Genomic DNA, 18709 nt, shown 5'->3' with positions numbered 1-18709 from the left:
ACCCGGCTCCCCCGCCGCTCGCTGCCCGCGGGACCGAACACGGTGGTTTTGCCCCACGCCTCGGCCGCGGATGAAACCTGTTTGGGCAGGGTGGGGAATAACGAACTCAAAGGAGTGCTGAAACATCCTGCTTCCTTATCTGTTTCACTTTGATTGTCATGTGTTTTATTTCTCGTTCATCCTACATGCGACAGTAACTTACATCTCCTAAAACTGCTGCCCAGCCTCTTTGTGGTTAAATCAAGAACAGGAGTTTTCACAACACACGACAAGGATGCTTGTCTCTGGGGAGGACAGCAGTCGTGCAGCCAGCGTTCTCCACCGAACCTTCTGAGGAAACATCTGTCGGGCTCCTGCTCCGCGCCCAACACCAGGGACGCGAGGGTGAACCCGAGTCTTGGGTCACAGCACATGAAGCAGACAGCTTGTGGCGCACAAACAGGTGACCAGTCCCAGGACACGGCAGGGGGCGCAGTTACCTTCCTCGCGGAAGACCCACGAAGGACTCCTGGCAGAAAGAAGGGAGAGTTTATTTTATTTTAGTATAAGATGGGGTTTCAAGCAAGGTTAGACCCTTGAGCAGAGCATCCTGGAAGCTGAAGGCGCGGGAAGGGCTGCAGGCGGCGCCGGGGGCTCACCAAGTCCACCCTCCAGACGCATCCTGCAGGAGAGCCGTGCAGGGAGTAACTGACACCGCATCCCGCGCGGCACCAGCCCCGAGAGATGCTTCCTCCCCCAAAGATAGACACACGTGCGCGCACACGGATAGGTAGCAAATTATCAGCCATGGGAATTGATGCTGCACAAGACTTCAACAACACTGCACTCGGTTTCCTAACGCCCTGTGGGGACCCCACTGCACGGCTGGGGGAACGGAAGCTCAGAGTGGTTACATACCTGGCCGAAGAACCCACGTGTTCGCGTTACTAGGCCTGGAACACAGTCCCGTGGGTCTCCTTGAGGGTTTTCTGCACTTGGACTTGCTTTGACAGCGGCGGCGGGATCCATGTGACCTTGGATGAAAGTGGGCTCATTTCCCTCCACTTTCTCTTAGCAATATGCTTGATTTTTTTTTTTTAACAAATGTTATAAAATCTGAATGTTTTCTAAGTAATGATATTTTTGTTCTACAAGTACTGTCTTGGTTGTAGAAAAATTGAAGGTAACAGTAACCAATGGGGGAGAATCAACTGTAATCTCACAAGTCAGATATTTATCTCTTTGATTTGTAATTCCTTAGCACTTTCTTCTATTTGCATATATGCAGAATTCATTCTACATTTCATCAAATCTAAGATGCTACTGGCTATAAAAATGCACTATTATTTCTTTATATAGTAGTAAGAAAGAAAAAATAAAACTGACAGAAATTAATGAATCCATCATCTGTTTGTTGCTTTGAAATGTCTTTCCTCAGTTTCCCTAGCTGGCTGACTGGGCGTGGATTAGACCCTTCTTCGCACGTATCTCAGGAACAACACAGCACCACCCACTCGTGGATATCTTCCTTTCTTAGGTCCCAGAGCACTCGGTTGTTGCTTTGCAAGAAAAGATCAAATGGCTGAGTTTCTCTCCAACCCTGACTATGTCTCATCCTCCGCGATGCAAAGCATCCTTCCTGCTCCCAAGCTTCTGAACTTTCTGAGAACACAGCAGCTCTGTTCTGACATCGAATCACAAAGCAGTCTTCAAGGAGATTCTACATGGTGTTGAGAGACAAGAATATGAATGGTTATGAGCAACTTTATGCATGACAATGACAACTATAGCCTACCTGCCACTGGGTCTGCAGCAATTTTAAGATGCTTCCTAACTTCAGAAATGTGTGAAGGGGGAGTGTGCCTTTGAATTCATGAAATATGTAGATACATTTTTTTGTAGAAATGAGGTTTCATATACTACCTTCTTATACCCTTTTAAAAAATATAACTTTGTAGAATAATTCTTATAAAAAATAGAGCTATTATATGTATGTATATGTACATATATAGTGTATATACAGAATTATGATATAAAGAATTTTTCTTTAAAAATCCCATTTACCCACAATGCCTTGGAAGCTTCCCACAAGTCCCCAAGGCTGCCACCTTTCTAGTTGAAGGTGTACCATTTTACTGCATAATTAATGTATCTCTAAACAGTATTTTGAGCTTTGAATGTTTCTGCACTTGATATAAATAGAATCCTATTTTAAAGATCATTTGACCTGCTTTATTCTTGTACACTGTTCTGAAACTCATCTATGGTTAGTGTATGTAGTTCCAGTTTGTTCCTTTTTGGTGCTATATAGTATTCCACTTAAAGGCTATATCACAATTCTAAGGTATTGATTTGTGTGTTACTGGTGTTTGGGTTGATTCCAGGTTAAACAATACTTCTATGAATATTCTACAAATATTCTGTGGGCAGACCTTTCCAAACTTATTTACATCATTGTACACACAGAAAATTACATTAGTTGGCACATCAAGATAAGTAGGAGTACAAGGCTGGTAGCTGCCTGAGGAGACCATCAGCCTGTGAACCACAGGACCAGGCCACCCAGCCACTTTGAAGGCTAGGGCTTCAATATAGCCCCATCCCCCACACCAACACACGCCACCTTTCTGCTCCAGGGTACAACTGCTAATTGCTAGGGTAGGCAAATTTTCAGCTTTGCAAGATAATGCCAAATTGTTTCCCAGATGCTGTTACCACATTGTAGTCCTACCAGCAGTGTACTTCTCTTCCTTGACATTTGGTAGTATGGGACTGCTTCAGTTTTACTTATGTAGTGGGTGGAAAAGATCTCACCATGGACTTTATTTGCATTAGTTACAAGGAAGTTGAACATCTTTTCATGTGTTTATTTCCAGCCTTGTTTTCTCTTCTGCGAAATGCCTGTTTGTGTCTCCTGTCCATTTTGTTCTTTGTGGGTTTTTTTTTTTTTTTTCCTTTATTGATTTTGCAGAGAGAGGCGGGGAGGAGAGAAAGTTAGAAACATCGATAAGAAAGAACATCAATTGGCCACCTCCTGCATGCCCCACACTGGGGATTTGGCCCACAACCTGGGAATGTGTCCTGACCAGGAATCGAACTGGTGACCCCTTGGTACATGTGTCAATGCTCAACCACTGAGCCACACCAGCCGGACTTTTTTTTTTTTTTTGCTAACTTGTAGGAGTTCTTTATATATTCTTATATAAACTTATAAATATATATCTTTATATATTCAGCATAATATACCTTTGTGTGTATGTGTTGCGAATACCCCCCCCCAACACACACACACACACACACATACACACATATACACAATGTGTAGTTTATTTTTCACTTTCATTACAGTACTTTTTGGTGAACAGTTTCTCATTTTAATGTAATTGAATATTCATTTCATGATGTAGTTAGTTCTTGTCTTGGCTTTAAATCATATAGATATTCTCAAAGTTTTGACGTTGTGCCTCCTGTGTTTGTGGCATGGAGAAGAGAGTGAGAGGGATATTAGCTATGACCCAAGAAGCCAAGGCCAAATGCTCCCGGGCACCACCAGGTTGTAACAGATGACCTGAGGCCAGAAGGCATGTTGCTGAAACAGCTTGTTGAGTCAGACTGCTCCAGTCAGGACTGGCTGCCGTAGGACCCTGGGGTCTGTCTCCTCGATTACCCTTCACGTCTCGTCTCTCCTTTTGGATCCCTTCAGACCTGTAACCCACATTGTCCCCTGGCTTGCTTCCTCCCATATTTCAATAAAGCACCGACAGCATTCTGAGAAATGGCCTCTGCAACAGCTAGGAATCATGAATGAGAGATCGCAGCCAGCATCAAGCTTCACTACTGACTCCAAGGCTGTAAGTAGTCGCTGGCCCAAGTGCGGCATAGAGTTCCGAGCAGCGACCTGCTTCCCTGGGTCTTTCTCACCCACACACACATGCTCAGACTGCCTCACGAAGCCGCTGAAGAATACCCACAGCTCCATACACAGACGGAAGCCTGACAAGGGTGGGCCATTTCTGCTCAGGTGGTTACACAGCCTGTGTGATGTTTCCGGGGAGCTGTGCCCCATACATCGTAGCCACGCCTCATACATCAATAGACTCCGAGGGCTTTTCTCTGTGTCTTGTGTTGTTGCGATAAGTAGTTCTGGAGAGACCAGGCACCTCCTGCTAAAGGCCAAACTTTACAGTGAACAAGAATTTCTAGCCCAGGTCACTTTCTGCCTCCGCCGGGCACCCCTCACTGCTGGACGGCAGGCCTGTGGCCAACCATCTTCTTCCTACTCTGTCACACGAAGCCACTGTGACCTTGTCTCAGCCATGGTGCTCTCAGCTGCTGGAAAACACATCAATTATTTTAACACATGATTTAATATTGGGAATGGGCCCCAGCTGCTGTTAAAGGGTGAGATGAACCGAAGATCTTCCATGCATATACGCACAGCCAAGCGACACGAACACTGGGCTGGGAAGAGTGGAGAGGTGGGAGCAAGAAGGAGGGACTCAACGAGGAAGAAAGAGGGACATCTGTAATACTTCCAACAATTAAAAAATAATAAACAATAAAATAAAATAAAGGGCAATGTGATGTGACACACAGTGACCTCAGCAAGCAACCGTCACCTGGGCTTGGGGAACACACCGGAAGCCTGAGGTAGGGAGGCGATGGGAGGAGACACTGCGCAGAGCGGGGACCCAGGCCCGGGCAGGGTGCTGCGGGTCTGCAGCCTGGACGGGACACTGTGGCTTGTTCTGGAGGGCTGGGGAGCTGGAGCCCCAGCAGCTGCAGGCAGCGGGCACCGCGGGGGCAGAGCCGTGCTGGGGATGCCAACGGGAGGAAGGGTGGACAAGCAAAGGAAGCAAGTCCCTTCTGAAACTCAAGCCTCTGGTCGTTTGCAGTGTGCCCACCTGCCTAAGCTGAGAGCCAGCCGCTCAGGAGAACTGGGGTTGGCAGGGTCCCATGAGCACCACCAAGCAGAGCAGAGGTGTCTGGGCTGGAGTGGAGAGATCACAGTTTAATAATGGGCACAACCCACGAGCCTGCCCACCCGCACCCATCCATCCCACCCTCCTCTGCACACATAGATTTCCGTACAAGAACCACTGTGATTGCGGATTTCCCGTCTTCCCTCCTCAGCTCAGCGTGTGCTCTGAGTGTGCAGTTTGAGTGTGTAACGCCCAGCATGTGCATGATGCCAGGCTTTCTAAAACGGCAAGTCCACAGGCATTTTTCAAACCCTCTGTGGAAATAGCATGTCTTCATTCACTCCGTTTATATCTCCTGAAGGATCCGTCTCTCCGTTAGCGTCTGAAAAATGCCTTCCCTGGGACCACTTGCAGAATCTGGTCCATGCTCTTTTTAAAATGTCATCTTTTCGAAATGAGTTTACCATCAAAGCTCCGAGTTGTTTTTATCTGCGGAAACCAATTTGTCAGTTTTCAGTGATTCTCACTCGAAATAGTAAAACTCACTTTTTTTTTTTTCATCCAAAAGGAACTGTTCAACAAGAACTTTTCCTATTTTTGGCTTGTGGTCTCTGTTTACCCTCAAACGTTGTTGTTAATTTCATCCCTGTCATTCTGGGGTCTGCTGGTCCTTCAAAAAGATTCTTTCCCCAGTAAACATCCTTGGAGCTTAAAAGGATATAATTGGTCATCTTGGATTCTTAAAATTAAAAAGCAAAGCTAGCCTTTAGGTGAAATCCATGTTTCAATAATACCCTTAACCCCCAGACCTCTACTTCCTTCTGACCTAAACACAGATTGATCTAGAAAAATGACTTGGTTTCACTGGGCACCCTCTCTGAGTCTAGAGGAGCACGTGTCCCAGCCCCAGCTCACCTGCGTCTGGGTCGGGATTTCACCGAAGACCCCTCAGGCTTCTTGCCTTGACAGTTCCCAGGACAGTCGGTCCCATCTGTTCACTTGACATTCCATTAAGCCCATGAGCTACTACAGTATCCTGTGCCCCCCCCTTCCGGTTCCGAGCCACACTTCCTCAGGCAGAATGACAGGTCGCTGTAATTCCTGGACATAAATCTCTCCAGTATGCTTCCCCCCAGCCCACCCCCCAGTCCCTTTCTCTGAAAGCACAGCTTTCTGGCCCTTTCCAAGCCCAGTCCAAAACATCCCATGACGGAAATAAACATCTCCAAGTTAGGCCTTGCAGAATGATTTAACAGCAACAAAAGAAACTGAAATATGTTATTTGTGCTAAAAGGCGAAGGGAATCATGGTGTACCTGAAGGTGAGGGGGGGCCAGCGTGGTCCACAGGACAAGCTGTTAGACAGGCATCCTGGTGTCGTGGCTGTGCTCTGGTGACCTTGAATAACTCACTGGCCTCTCTATGTCTCAGGTCCCTCATCTGTAGATAGAAAGTCCCCGTACCTGTGCCACTGACCTCAGAGGGTGGTGTGAGGATAAAACGAGACCATCCATTCAATAAGATTTGCTGAGAGCGTACCATGCGCCAGGCTCATTCTAGGCAAATATGCGCAGCTGCGGACACCCAGTGAGTCACTTAAACTACATCGTTTATGAGATCCATCCAGATGGCTGCATGTAGCTATCTGGCCTTTCATTCTCATCGCTGTGTAGCATCCTAGTCTGTGAGTAGATCACGCCTGACTTACCCATTCTACTCGGAATGAGCATTGGAACAGGTTCCAGGTTTTGGAAAAGAGAACATACACACAGCTTTGAGCATTCCGGCATGTCTTTCGGTGAACTGTATGTATGCACATTTCTGCTGGGCCCGCGCCTTTCTGGTCTTACAGGGTATGTCAGAAAGTCTCAGGTCAGTGCTGCATGCTGTACTCTGTCTAGCCCTTGTCCATCTGTCCTTAGAACAGAGCAACTTCAGGCCCCAGCCTTTGGTATCCCACTGCCTCTAGCTAGTTTACTAACACTGTTTTATCAGCACTATATATATTTTGTTTTTAAATGTAAGCAATTTTTTTTTATCCTCACCTGAGGACATTTTTCCATTTTTTGTTCAGATAGAGTGGGGGAGGGGGAGAGAGAGATCAACGTGAAAGGAACACATCGAGTGGTTGCCACCCACACAACCAAACAGGGCCGGGGACAAACTGCAACCGAGGTAACCGAGGTACGTGCCCTTAGCGGGAACCGAACCCAGGTCTCTCTGGACCGCAGGCCGACGCTCTAACCGCTGAGCCAAACTGGTCAGAGCAGCACTACATATATGTTTAAGGTCATATGTGGTAAGATTATCTGTGGTGCTCCATTTGTTTATACATTCATATGTAAATGCACGTATGTTATTCTTATGTGCTTTATAGGAAGGTCTTTTTTTTTTTTTTGCATTTATCTTCAGATAGAGTGGGAGGGAGAGAGAAGAGAGAAAATCATGGATGTGAGAGAGACACCCTGAGTAGTTGCCGTCCACACGACCCCAACCAGGGCTGGGGACAAAACTGCATCCGAGGTACGTGCCCTTAGCTGGGACTCTCTGGTCCGCAGGCCGACGCTCTAACCGCTGAGCCAAACCGGCCAGGGCCAAAGGTTCTTTTGAAAATATGGTTCTTTAAGTGCAAACAATAATCATTTACATAAAGATGTTAAGTGAACAGTGATCTAGGTGGACACACAAAGATGGAAGACTGTGTGCAAAGAGGTCTACCAATGGCTGTAATTTAGGAACCGCTACGCTAAGAAAGCCACGCTTTGGAATCATCTTTGTTTATCATCAGCAGGTGGCAACTTGCCCAGGGGAATTGGTTTAATTAAGAACAAAGATTTCCCCTTGATCTTCCTGGATTCCGGGAGAAAAGTTCACAGCAGGTAGGAGGAGAGAGTCCCAGAAGGACTCAGAACTACAGGAACGCGTGAGCTGAGCCTGGCCATGGAGAAAAATATCTTTTAAAAATAGTACATGTTCCCAGCTGCTGTGGCTCAGTGGTTGAGCATCGACCCTGCACCCAGAGGTCGCTGGTTTGATTCCCGGTCCGGGCACATGCCCAGGTTGTGGGCCTGATCCCCAATGGGGGACATGCAGGAGGCGGCCAATTGATGTTCTCTCTCATCGATGTTTCTCTCTCTTTCTCCCTCTCCTTCCCTTTCACTCTAAAATCAATAAAGAAAAATTAAAAAAGAAAATAGTACAGATTCTTGTTTCTGTGTCCTTTGTGAGAACGCGTGGGATCTCCACAGTCAAGAACAGTGCGGACGGCAGGTAGGTGGAGAAACGGAGGCCAAGGGTTTGGGGGCAGGTGTTCACAGGAACACCATAAATGCACTTTTCTGTGTTATGAATTGGGGAGACTAGGGCAGAAGAGCACCTCCAGTAATCAGCACCTCCACCATCACCATCACCCTTGACCTGGGTGTCCCTGATAACCTGAGCACCTCTGAAGTCTTGACTGAGTTCCCAAACCTATGACCACTCCTCTTTCCAGCCAATGTCCCTCACACTCATGCTCACACTCCAGCAAGCGCAGTTGTGCTTTCGTGGGTTCAGATCAATGACTTTCAGTTTTGGGGAAAAAAGTTCTGGAGAGGGATGGTTGTGATGGTTGCACAACAAGGTGAATGTACTTGACGCCACTGAGCGGCATACTCAACGTGGTTAAAGGAGTACATTTTATGGTATGTATATTTTACCACAATGTAAAATACCACCAGAATCAATGCCACACCTGGCCATTCCCTCCATCCCCAGCACCACCCAATAGAAGCTGCCGTCACCTCTGGCTCGGACTCGGTAGCTCCCAACAGATTTCCATGATTCCCCTTTTGCCTTCGCCACCAGCTTCCTGTTGCACAACAGCCAGGGGGATCCTTTTCAGATGTAAATCCTATTCAGTCAATTCTTTGCTTAAAAACATCCTGTGACTTCTCATAAAGCTTAGAATGAAGTCCATGCTCCTTACTGTGGCTTATGGAACCCTGCACAGTCTGGCCTCCACTTGCCTCCTGGACCCCAACTCCTGCCACTCTGCCCTCCCCCACCATGTTCCAGTCCCAGGAGCATCCTGTTGGGTCCCAGATGGCACTACAATCGTTCCTACTCTGTGCCCTTTGCACCAGTTCTTCGCTCTGTCTGAAAAGCTCTTCCTCTATATTCCGTCAGCTTTAAATCTCACTCCATCAAAATAGCCCAAATCTCCTCTGCCAGCCACTCTGCTTTAATTTTTTGTAGCACCTCCATTGCCTGATGTTTTGTCCATTCCACCACTGCAATGTTAGTTATGGAGAGTAGTGCCTTAGGGAGCCCTGAACCCCAGAGCTTAGAACAGCACCTGAGACAGAGTAGGCACCCAGGGAAAAAAAATGGTTGAAGATAAAATGAGTGAAAGGGAGAGACTAGAGGAAGGGAATTTAGTTGGGAAAATTTGCAAGGAGACCTTAGCATAACACCTTGACTGCCCCCTCAATAGTTACTTAGACTCAGAAAGGTAACATCCAGAAGACTTGCTTTGAATTTTACAAGCATCTCAAACTCAACAAGAGCTACTGCACATAACATCTTTCTGTGTATCCACTGAAACCTTCTCCTCCTCCTAACTTCCTCCCACAAAAGCAAAGAAAAAAAGAAATAGCACCATCATCCACCCACAGACAACCCAAATGAGCTAAAACCTGAGGGACCAGACAGGCTTGCTTGTGATGCCTGAACTTTCTGATGTTTAGGGTGAAATATCCCAATTAGTCTAATGAAGAGCTGAAAAACTTCCCTATAACTCCAATAAAGCATACAGCCTGCTTGTGCCCTAAATTAGCATCCAGCCGGCTCCTGAGTGGATCACTCACAAAGGCAGCCAAGGAGCCAGCACAGAGAAATCAAAGACGTGTTAGGCCAAGAGGAGGACCCGCCACTGCAGCCACCTGGGTTCTAGAACTGATCCCTACCTGTCCCTGCCCAGCCCCATCTTGAGTTTTCAGTGGGAGTCCCGACTGTGTCTGCATGAGTCTTTTCAAAGGAACACCTTCGCTACTAGATCTCATAACGTAAGACTGTGGAGACATAAAACTAACAACAAAAACTTTCTGTTTTGTGAAACCAACATTGTTTTTGGTGCTTCCCTTGATCAGCGTGCCACACCTCCCACAAAGCTGCCCGCTAGGTGGCGCTCGTCCCCCACTGTACGCAGGCGGGTTCGCGAGACCGTACTTCACTCTATAAACCTGAGAAGTGATCTTCAGCTCTGGCTTTTCACAGGTGAGAAAACTGGGGTTCGGAAAAGGAGACGTCTTCTGTGAGTCATATCCCTGCATCCCAGGGCCTCGAGCAAACCCAGGTTCCCAGACTTCTGAACCCAACGAACTTCCATCACCTGGCTGCCTCCCTCTATGCACGGTTTAGTTTATTGATTATAATAATGGTCTTTCTTTCCTTCCCTATAACAAGCTTTAGGTTCAGATCCTTCAGTTCTGGGCTCCTTTTCTGATGAATGAGTCCACTGAAATGGGTCAGGAAGACAAGGAGAAACATTTGATAAGAATAAGCCTGAAGGTTTAAGAGAAAACCCGATTGGAGTAGAAAACCCAACAGGACTGACATTAGACAGATTTGAATCCTGATTTAGCCACTTCCTGACGGTCAAGTCATTGAAACCATGTGATTGACTCTGTTTCCTCATCTGTACAGTGAGGATAATAAAGTTTTGCACTCACCACAACCTCCAGGTTGTGGAGATTAAATAAAACAGTAGGCTGTGGCTCGTGGACCGCTGCTGGGAGCAGCATTTGTTTGAATGTAAAACAACTTCGGCCTATAGTAATGCTTCTCTGCGCAGTCTGACTGACAGACGCGGACCACGTGTGTGACAAACCCTGGCGTCTGGAAACGGGTGACCTGGGAACTCAGGAGCTGGTTGGTGCCTGCTGGCGGGAAAGTGGCAAGTCCTTTGGCGCTTGGGATGCTCGGAGCGCCCTCGGAGCCTGCCGATGGGAACAGATGGTCCGTCCTCCGTGCGGCCTCTGCCCGGACCTGGCTCCCGAGAGCCTGCACCGTAGTCTCCTCCCCGCCCACCAGCTCGCGCTGTTCAGCAGCGGTCTGGGAGGGCACCAGGTACAAGCCTTCGTTTTAAAGGACTGGAAACTGTGGCCCAGAAAAGGCAGTGTCTTCAGTCAAGGTCATCAGTGCCTGAGACAAGACCAGCGTCGCCTCCCACTGTGCAGCAGCCCCTGGCGCGCGCCCTCGGGCCCTCTGGAGCACAGATGGCAGCTCCTCCCTGGAAGACGAAGGACCTCCGAAGGCGCAGGTGGAGGGCGGCAGGGGCGCAGCGCGCGGTGACAACTGTCGGCGCGCGCCCCGAGAGCCGATGTTTCTCCCGGTGCGTCCCCTCGGCCCTCCCACTCGGACCCACGCTCCAGCCGCGGCCGGGAAAAGCCTCACCGCCCAGCGCCTCGGACCCCGCCCCGGGTGGTTCTGGGGGCACGTAAGGGGCGCGCAGGAGGAAGAAAAGGAGACCGCGAGCTGGACGGAAGAGAGGACGGGAAAAGACTAGGAAAGAGCCTGGCGAGGGTCGGAGGAGGAAGGCACCGCGCGGAGCGAACTGGTTGCCTACTCGGAGCCTGGCGGGTCGTCCGGGCCCCCTGGCTCCGCCGACTCGCGGGGCCCGTGCAGCCGAAGCACTGCGCCGACCGATCTCCAGGCGCCGTCCGGCAGCCGCGGGTTCCAGGAGCTCGCGGCCACCGCGGAGCCAATCGCCCTCAGTGAGCTGGAGGCCGGGTCCCCGCGCCCTTGCGGATGCGTCCCTGTCACCGTCGATCCTCCGACCTGCGTTCCGCGCTGACCTGCTGAGCCCTGCCCGCACACCTCCCACTCGCCGACCTTGAATCTGCACGTACCGGGGGAAATCTCGGTGCATCCGCACACCTTTGCTCCCCGGCCCCCAAATCCTTTCCATCCCCACCCAACCCCCTCTTAGGAGGAGCTTCCAGACCCTGGTGTTCACGCTCGGCCAGCACCCAATTCCCGGCCCTGCCCGCAGCCGTTCAGCAGACCCCAAGATCGCCCGGCTGCGGCCGCTGCCCGCGAGGGCACGAGCCTCCCGGGCTGCGCGCCTCCTGGACTCGGAATGCCGCCCTCTGTTGCACCCCGTGCCCGCAAAATCTCCGAACCAGAACTTTCCATGCTTTGAACACCTCTGCCCGAGCCTATGTCAAGGGCTATATCCTAGTTTGATTTGGGGTTCTTTAAAAAAAACGGGGGGTAACTTAGCAAGTCTTTGGATAACCCCCAAACTTACTCCAATACTCGGTTATTCAACCCCAAAACAACTCTGCCTGTCAGCGGTGTCCTGATTCACTCTATTATTTGTCCACCCAAAGTCCAAACCCCACAAAGGGATAGCTGTCTGCGACGCAGTGCACACCTGCCCATCTCTCACCATCTGGGCGACCTGGATCAACCTCCTCCTCGACTTGACCCCAGAGAGTAACAACAAATTGCTTAGGGTGGGGGGGAGGGGTGATTTAGAGAATAAATGAAGGTCAGAGAGGAAGGAAAGGACAGGCTTTCTTTTGAAACCTAGTAAACATTCTGTTCTGTTCTCCTGCCTGAAGAGCGTCTGGTTCTTACACTTGCCTGATACTGACACCAAATTCAAACACCTTTTTCTCAAAAACTGATGTCATTGTAAAGAGCTATAAAGGGCAATGACCTCTTCAAGTGAATCCCTTCCCCCCAAACACAGTACAGGATCTGCGCTGTTGTGTATTTGGGGTGCAAAAAAGCGTCGTGGGGCTGACGTGCTGGAAGCCCGAGGGGTTGCAAAGCCGCACTGAGCCTGCAAACTGTGAATAGTGGGTGTGCTCCATCGTGGGGTGCAGAACAAGAACCGCCAGAAAGGAAGGAACAGGGGAAATATTATTTTAGTGACACCAAAAACAACAGTCCCCGCAATTTACTAAATTAAAGTCACAGTTCTTTAAACTTATTTAATGGCTCAAGTTGTGTATTTGGTGTTAAGTTAAACCTCTGGCAAAATTTATGGAAAACAATAAAGCATGTTACTGGAGAAAAAAAATTATTTAAAAATAAACAACATAAATAAGTAACAAATGTTTTGATATACCCACAAGATTTGTGTTTCTTAGCTTGGTTCCTCTCTTACAGAAAACAATGTGTTACTTTTTTTTAGGAGCATTTAATGTCACTTCAGGATCATTACTATGGTAATTCCTAGAAATTCTTTTAAACAACTACATATCTTCAAATCTTATTCAACTCACAAGTAACAGAATATTTAAAGAACAAATTGAAAGAGGTGCTTTTTTTTTCTTTTCTTTTTTCTTTTCTTTTCTTCCTGGTGCAAAATTTATCTCCAATTAAATTCAGTATTGACAGTCCAGGGAATAATCTCGCAATTTCCAGAAATTCTCCTAAAGATGCCTTCCCATTTCTCGCCTGAGTTTAGTTCTAAGTTGAACATATTTTTTCTTTTCAATTCCTGTGCAGAAATCAAATCAAATAAAACACGGAGAGAAAAGAAAAATAATCGTGATTTTAATTGATTATTTTAGAGAAAAGAATTAGCAGTGAAGAGCCGCTAAATTCTAAAGGGACGAAAGAAGCATTTTCTTTGTATTTATGAACCTTTCTAGACAGCAGAAGCTACGAGCGCGATTTATGAAACTGCGTTATCTTGGATTTTCCCAGAAGCGCGGTAATAGGTGGATACATCCACAAAGGTCAGAACCGTGGTCTTTCTCGGGCAGCGTGTCTGGGGCCTCCTTGCTGCTGGACTTGGGAGGAAAGGGGTTAAGTCAGACCCTGACTTTCTCCGCGCAACGAGTTCAGTTTTGTCTGTTAAAGTGAACGTCTCAGAGCAGAAGCCAGCCAATGGGCTGCCGGGATCGCCCGGGACAGCCCAGCGAAGGGGCGTGGCCTGCGGCTGTCACTCAGCAGTGAGGAATGACACCCGAGCGGGAGGGGGGGTACGGTGGAACGCTGGGGAAGGAAAGAGAGAAGAAACAGATAAAACCAAGGCAGGGGGTAAAAAAGGTGCCCCGCGTCTCTCGGAATCCAACGGCCGCCGCCGCCGCCGCCGCCGGGGGTGGGCTCCGGAAGAGCGGGCCCAGCAGGGAAGGGAGAGGACCAGGCAGGAGCTAAATCCTGCAGGCGAGGAAGAGACGGAGGCGCAAAGAAAAAGTGACTCGGGTCTTGCGCTCCGGAGGCGCTAAGGAGGGGACTGCAGCCGCGGAGGGGCCCCCGCGGATCCTCCCCCAACGTCCTCCCAGGGGCCGACCCCGGCCCGCCCCTCAGAGCGCTAGGCGATGAGATAATTCAGCGGAGCTGCGAAAGGAGGGCGTCTGGCGCTGGGTTGGGAGGGAGGGGGTCTCCGAGCGGGGTGAGCCTCGGAAGTAGGGGTGAGGGTCGGCGCTGATCCCGGGCCAGAGCGGGGCGGGGGCTACTGGACCGCGCAGGAGTGGGCTTCAGGGGCCTCGCGCGCGGGGCTCACTCGCGCTGCGGCGGCCCGCGCGTTCCGTCCAGCTCGGAGCTGCCCGGCGCCCCAGCCGCCCGGCTGGCCGGCCGCTCCTGCCCGCGGCGCAGATGGCTGTGCGCGGCGCCAACACCTTGACGCCCTTCTCCATCCAGGCGATCCTCAACAAGAAAGAGGAGCGAGGCGTACTGCCCGTGCCGGAGGGGCGCCCGGTACCCGGGGGCACACCGGTAGCAGTGGCTGGGGCGCCCGCGGTCTGCTGCTGGCGGCTCTTTGGGGAGACAGACGCGGGCGCGCTGGTCGGCGCCGAGGACTCTCTGCTGGCGTCGCCTGCTGGGACTAGAACCGCTGCGGGGCGGACCGCGGAGAGCCCGGGCGGCTGGGACTCCGACTCCGCGCTGAGCGAGGAGAACGAGGGCGGACGGCGCTGCGCGGACGCGCCGAGGGCCAGTCGGACCAGCCGTGCGGGAGGGACCCTGGGCCTCATCCAGCCGGTCTGCGAGCTGCCCGCCGCCAAGGACCTGGACGAGGAAGCCGCGGGCCAGAGCGACAGCGAGATGTCCGCCAGCGTCTCAGGTTCGCTGAGGCTTCCCGGGGAAGGGGGCCGGGCTGAGGGGCTGGGCAAGGAGGTCAACTTGGTGGAGAGGGGTGGGCCTGTCGAGAGCACCCTGCCCCTGGGGCCCAGGGACTAACCCTGAGCCGAAGCTCTGCGCTCTGGCGCGGGCTGCTCTAACCCTCCAGTAACTGAGCCTGAAAGACCGTGAGAGAGTCCTCCGAGCCTTGCGTCCTGGGGCGAGGCCTGAGACGACCTCCAGACGGGGCTGGGAGGGAAACACTGCAGCCTGGATTTGAGTTCATCGCCAGTGTCTTCGGCCGTCTGTCTCCAAATCCCCAAAATCAGTTAAGGGGGGGAAGCGAGGGGCCCAGAGACTTGGGGTACCCAGTGCCCTGGCACTCGCCTAGAGAGCAGAGGTGCTCAGGTCTGGAGGTCCCAGGGCAGGCCCGCAGCTCAAGGACAGGTAATGAGGGTCATCTCCCAGTGGCCCGGAGGCCGAGGATCTGCTGAGCCTGGACTTTGAGAAGAGGGTTTGTTTAGCTTTCCCAGACCCCAGGGCCTGGAAAACTGCTCTGGGCTGAGGACCCACGAGCTGGAGGCAAACCCAGCAGCAGCTAAGGGGGGGAAGGGGGGGCTGTGATTTAGGCCATCCCAGACTTAGCAGGGAGAGCGACCTCCTCAGCCAAAGGCTAGCAAGTCATTTGGTCAGAAAGAACCCCAGGTCTGTCCTGGTCGGGTGGACGCCGCTGTAGGCCTCACTCAGGCCCCAAGAAATGGTGTCTGCCAGCGGCCAGAGCCCTGGACCTCTATGCTAGGGCGCTGTGGCCAGAGCACGGAAGAGGCCGAGGAGTTGGCGTCAGATTTGGATCCAAGGACTCAAGGCAGAGACACCCTGCCCTTGTCGCCCCCAACACCCAGCCTTTGTCTAATTTCCTTTCGAAGAGAGAGGAAGAAGTCTACCCAAGGCCTTGGAGCAGCCCTTTGCACATCTCTCGCAGAAATTCTGGGTGGTTGGAGGCGGAAGACCTCCCCCCAATACCTCTGTCTCCAGTATCTGTCCTTCCACGTTTCCTTTACGTGCAGCTTACGCATGTGTGCTGCGAGAACATGTATGTGTAAGTGCGAGAGTGGGGAGGCTGGTGAACCCAAAAAGGCAAACAGAAACGCAATCTAGAACCCCAGGGCTCAGCTACGAGAGCTGAGAAGGCTTTCGAGGATGATCGGGTTAGGTAGTTACGGACGGGAGCCTGAGGCCCAGACAGGTCAGAGAGCTGGACCTGGGCCGCACAGCGTCGGTACAGCGGCTGAGCCGGTTGGCCTCACCCGACAGGCCTAGATGAGGGAAAGTGAGTGGAAGAGGGCTCCGAGGCTTTGTCCAAAAACCGGGGCTTCTAGGCACTCCCCACCACTCTGGTGGGACCCAAGGACATTTCCGTTCCCCACCCCCCTCACAACCCCCACTTACGCAGTTGAGGCCGGATCACACTCCTCTGCGGCGCTGACCATCTCTTCTTTCTGTTTCCTCTGGGATCCGAAGGCGACCGCAGCCCGAGGGCAGAGGACGACAGTGTCGGACCCGAAGGCGCACGCGTGCCAGCGCTGTGTAGCGGGGCGGGCGGCGGCAGCAGTGGCGTTGGGCCGGCGGGCGGCGCGGAGGAGGAGGAGCCCGTGGCGCCTAAGCCACGCAAGAAGCGCTCGCGGGCCGCCTTCTCCCACGCGCAGGTCTTCGAGCTGGAGCGCCGCTTCAACCACCAGCGCTACCTGTCGGGGCCAGAGCGCGCCGACCTGGCAGCGTCGCTGAAGCTCACCGAGACGCAGGTGAAGATCTGGTTCCAGAACCGTCGATACAAGACCAAGCGCCGGCAGATGGCTGCCGACCTGCTGGCCTCCGCGCCCGCGGCCAAGAAGGTGGCGGTGAAGGTGCTGGTGCGCGACGACCAGAGACAGTACCTGCCCGGCGAGGTGCTGCGGCCACCCTCACTGCTGCCACTGCAGCCCTCCTACTATTACCCTTACTACTGCCTCCCCGGCTGGGCACTCTCCACGTGTGCGGCTGCCGCGGGCACCCAGTGAGCCGGCCTGGGGCGAGGCAGCATGATCCCAGCTCCCAGTTCCAGAAGGCCGCTGATGGCTGTGCAGGTCGTGCTTTGTACAGGGCGCCCAGCCGAGGGGGCGAGTGGAGGATGAAATCCAGTCCTGGTTCTGCAATCCAGGTCGTGCGCCCTGGCGACGGGACCGAGTTTGCCCGGAGGGGGCGCCTTTTTCCAATTTGAACAGAGGCACCCTGTGGCCTAGGGGCCCTGCCCTCCCCGCCACTTGCCTGGAAGCCCTTAGACTTTATTTATTATCACGACAGCGTTGATTTGGATTGTATCTTCTTGGGGATGAAGTTTCCCCGGAGTGGAGAGAACTCCTGGAGACCACATAGCCTGAATCCCCTGAATTTCAGGCCTGCCAGGAGCTTCGTGCGCTAGGCCACACTAGTTCATGGTATCCATGCTACCAATCTATGTGTATCTACATATCTATTATTTTTGGAAATTGCATTTGTAATAAAGGGCTGCGAAACCCTGGCAGCCCCTAGAAACCCCAGGCCAGGGGTTGGTTTGACCCGTGAAGGGTTTGGTTTCCTGACCCTCCTCCCATCCCTCCCCGGTGTCAGACCTCGGGTGAGGGCGCCCTATTGGGTGCTGAATGTAAGGAAAGAAGCCTCTGAGCACAGGGCAGCTCCGCTGATCTTTCCTCTTCGAAGTCCAGGGCCTCAACAAGGAGACGCTCCTGGGAGTCCCTGGACAGGGAGAGAGCAAACCCGGCAGTCAGCAGACAGTTTTCTTTATTTCTCTCTTTTTTTTTTTTTTTAAGGAGGTTAAAACTTGTAGCACTTTTCAGTTGTTTGTATTCAAATGACGGTTATTTTCGTGTTCAATGTGAATACCCGTGTCCTGCCTTTCGAGGATGTCCTCCGCAGTTCGGCCGCCGGGCCCTTGTCTCTCCTGTCCACTCTCCGCCACTGCTGCGTCCTGACCCAGGACTCTCCCATCCCTGACCTCGCCCCTAAGGCAGGTGATCCTGTCAACCTCGTGTCAACCTCGCCGCTTTTCGCCTCCTTAAGGGCACTGTGCACTCAACTCAACTATTAACTTTTTAAAGATTTGTGAAGTTTGGAAGCTCTTTTGGCTGTATTTTTTCCCCTTTAATTTATAAACTTTTAGTTTAACATGCCCTTCTGGACGCCTTGTTTTCTCTGAGCCCCTCTCCACCCGGCTTTGGGGTAACCAGTAACATGGAAATATTTGGGGTTCAATTTCCCAACCTCTTCCCAACCCCGGACCCAGCACGCCTTCCCCTCGCGGAAGCGGCCCTGCTGCCCACCTGCAGGAGGCGTGTAAACCTGCGCCGCTCAGGGAGGCGCGATTCCCGGGACTTGGCAGGAGCCAAAGATGAATCCCACCAAATCGGGAGTGGATCCCTAGGACTCCCCCTTTTCTCGTGGGCATTGGTTTCAGGGTCCAGGAAGAGTCCACAACTGAACCTGCAACAATTTCCATGCCTCACCCTAACTTGCTGACCCCTCCACCTGCCCACACCCTCTCCGCTGTCCATTTCCCGAGTGTTTGTCTAAGGGATTCTGGTTTTATTGTGTTTGGAGAACGGGCCAGCTAACACTCTCGCTGAGATTCTGGAATGATTGGGGGCGAACAAGGCGATAAGAAGGTGTCTCCCGGGAGGGTCACCTGCGCTTTGACCTCTGCCGGGTGCAAATGAC

At 51.8% G+C, this 18709-nt stretch overlaps 1 protein-coding gene across 1 annotated transcript; it reads left to right on the top strand.

Moving 5' to 3' along the window:
- The first annotated feature begins 14428 nt into the window (after positions 1-14428).
- NKX3-2 (NK3 homeobox 2) lies at positions 14429-17037 on the top strand. Its single transcript, XM_036247387.1, has 2 exons — positions 14429-14963; positions 16481-17037. Exons 1-2 carry the CDS (start codon positions 14498-14500, stop codon positions 17014-17016), a joined length of 1002 nt encoding a protein of 333 aa, XP_036103280.1. The 5' UTR covers positions 14429-14497; the 3' UTR covers positions 17017-17037.
- Positions 17038-18709: the final 1672 nt, after the last annotated feature.

This window comes from Molossus molossus, unplaced genomic scaffold (genome assembly GCF_014108415.1).
Source record: "Molossus molossus isolate mMolMol1 unplaced genomic scaffold, mMolMol1.p scaffold_m16_p_1, whole genome shotgun sequence".
Lineage (NCBI taxonomy): Eukaryota > Metazoa > Chordata > Mammalia > Chiroptera > Molossidae > Molossus > Molossus molossus.
This window is presented reverse-complemented; position numbering and strand designations above follow the sequence as displayed.

Bases quoted from the DNA above. Each gene is read 5' to 3' on its own strand.
- NKX3-2 (XM_036247387.1), top strand. From the start codon at position 14,498: ATGGCTGTGCGCGGCGCCAACACCTTGACGCCCTTCTCCATCCAGGCG. The intron at 14,964-16,480 runs GTTCGCTGAGGC...TGGGATCCGAAG, and splicing joins GATGTCCGCCAGCGTCTCAG to GCGACCGCAGCCCGAGGGCA.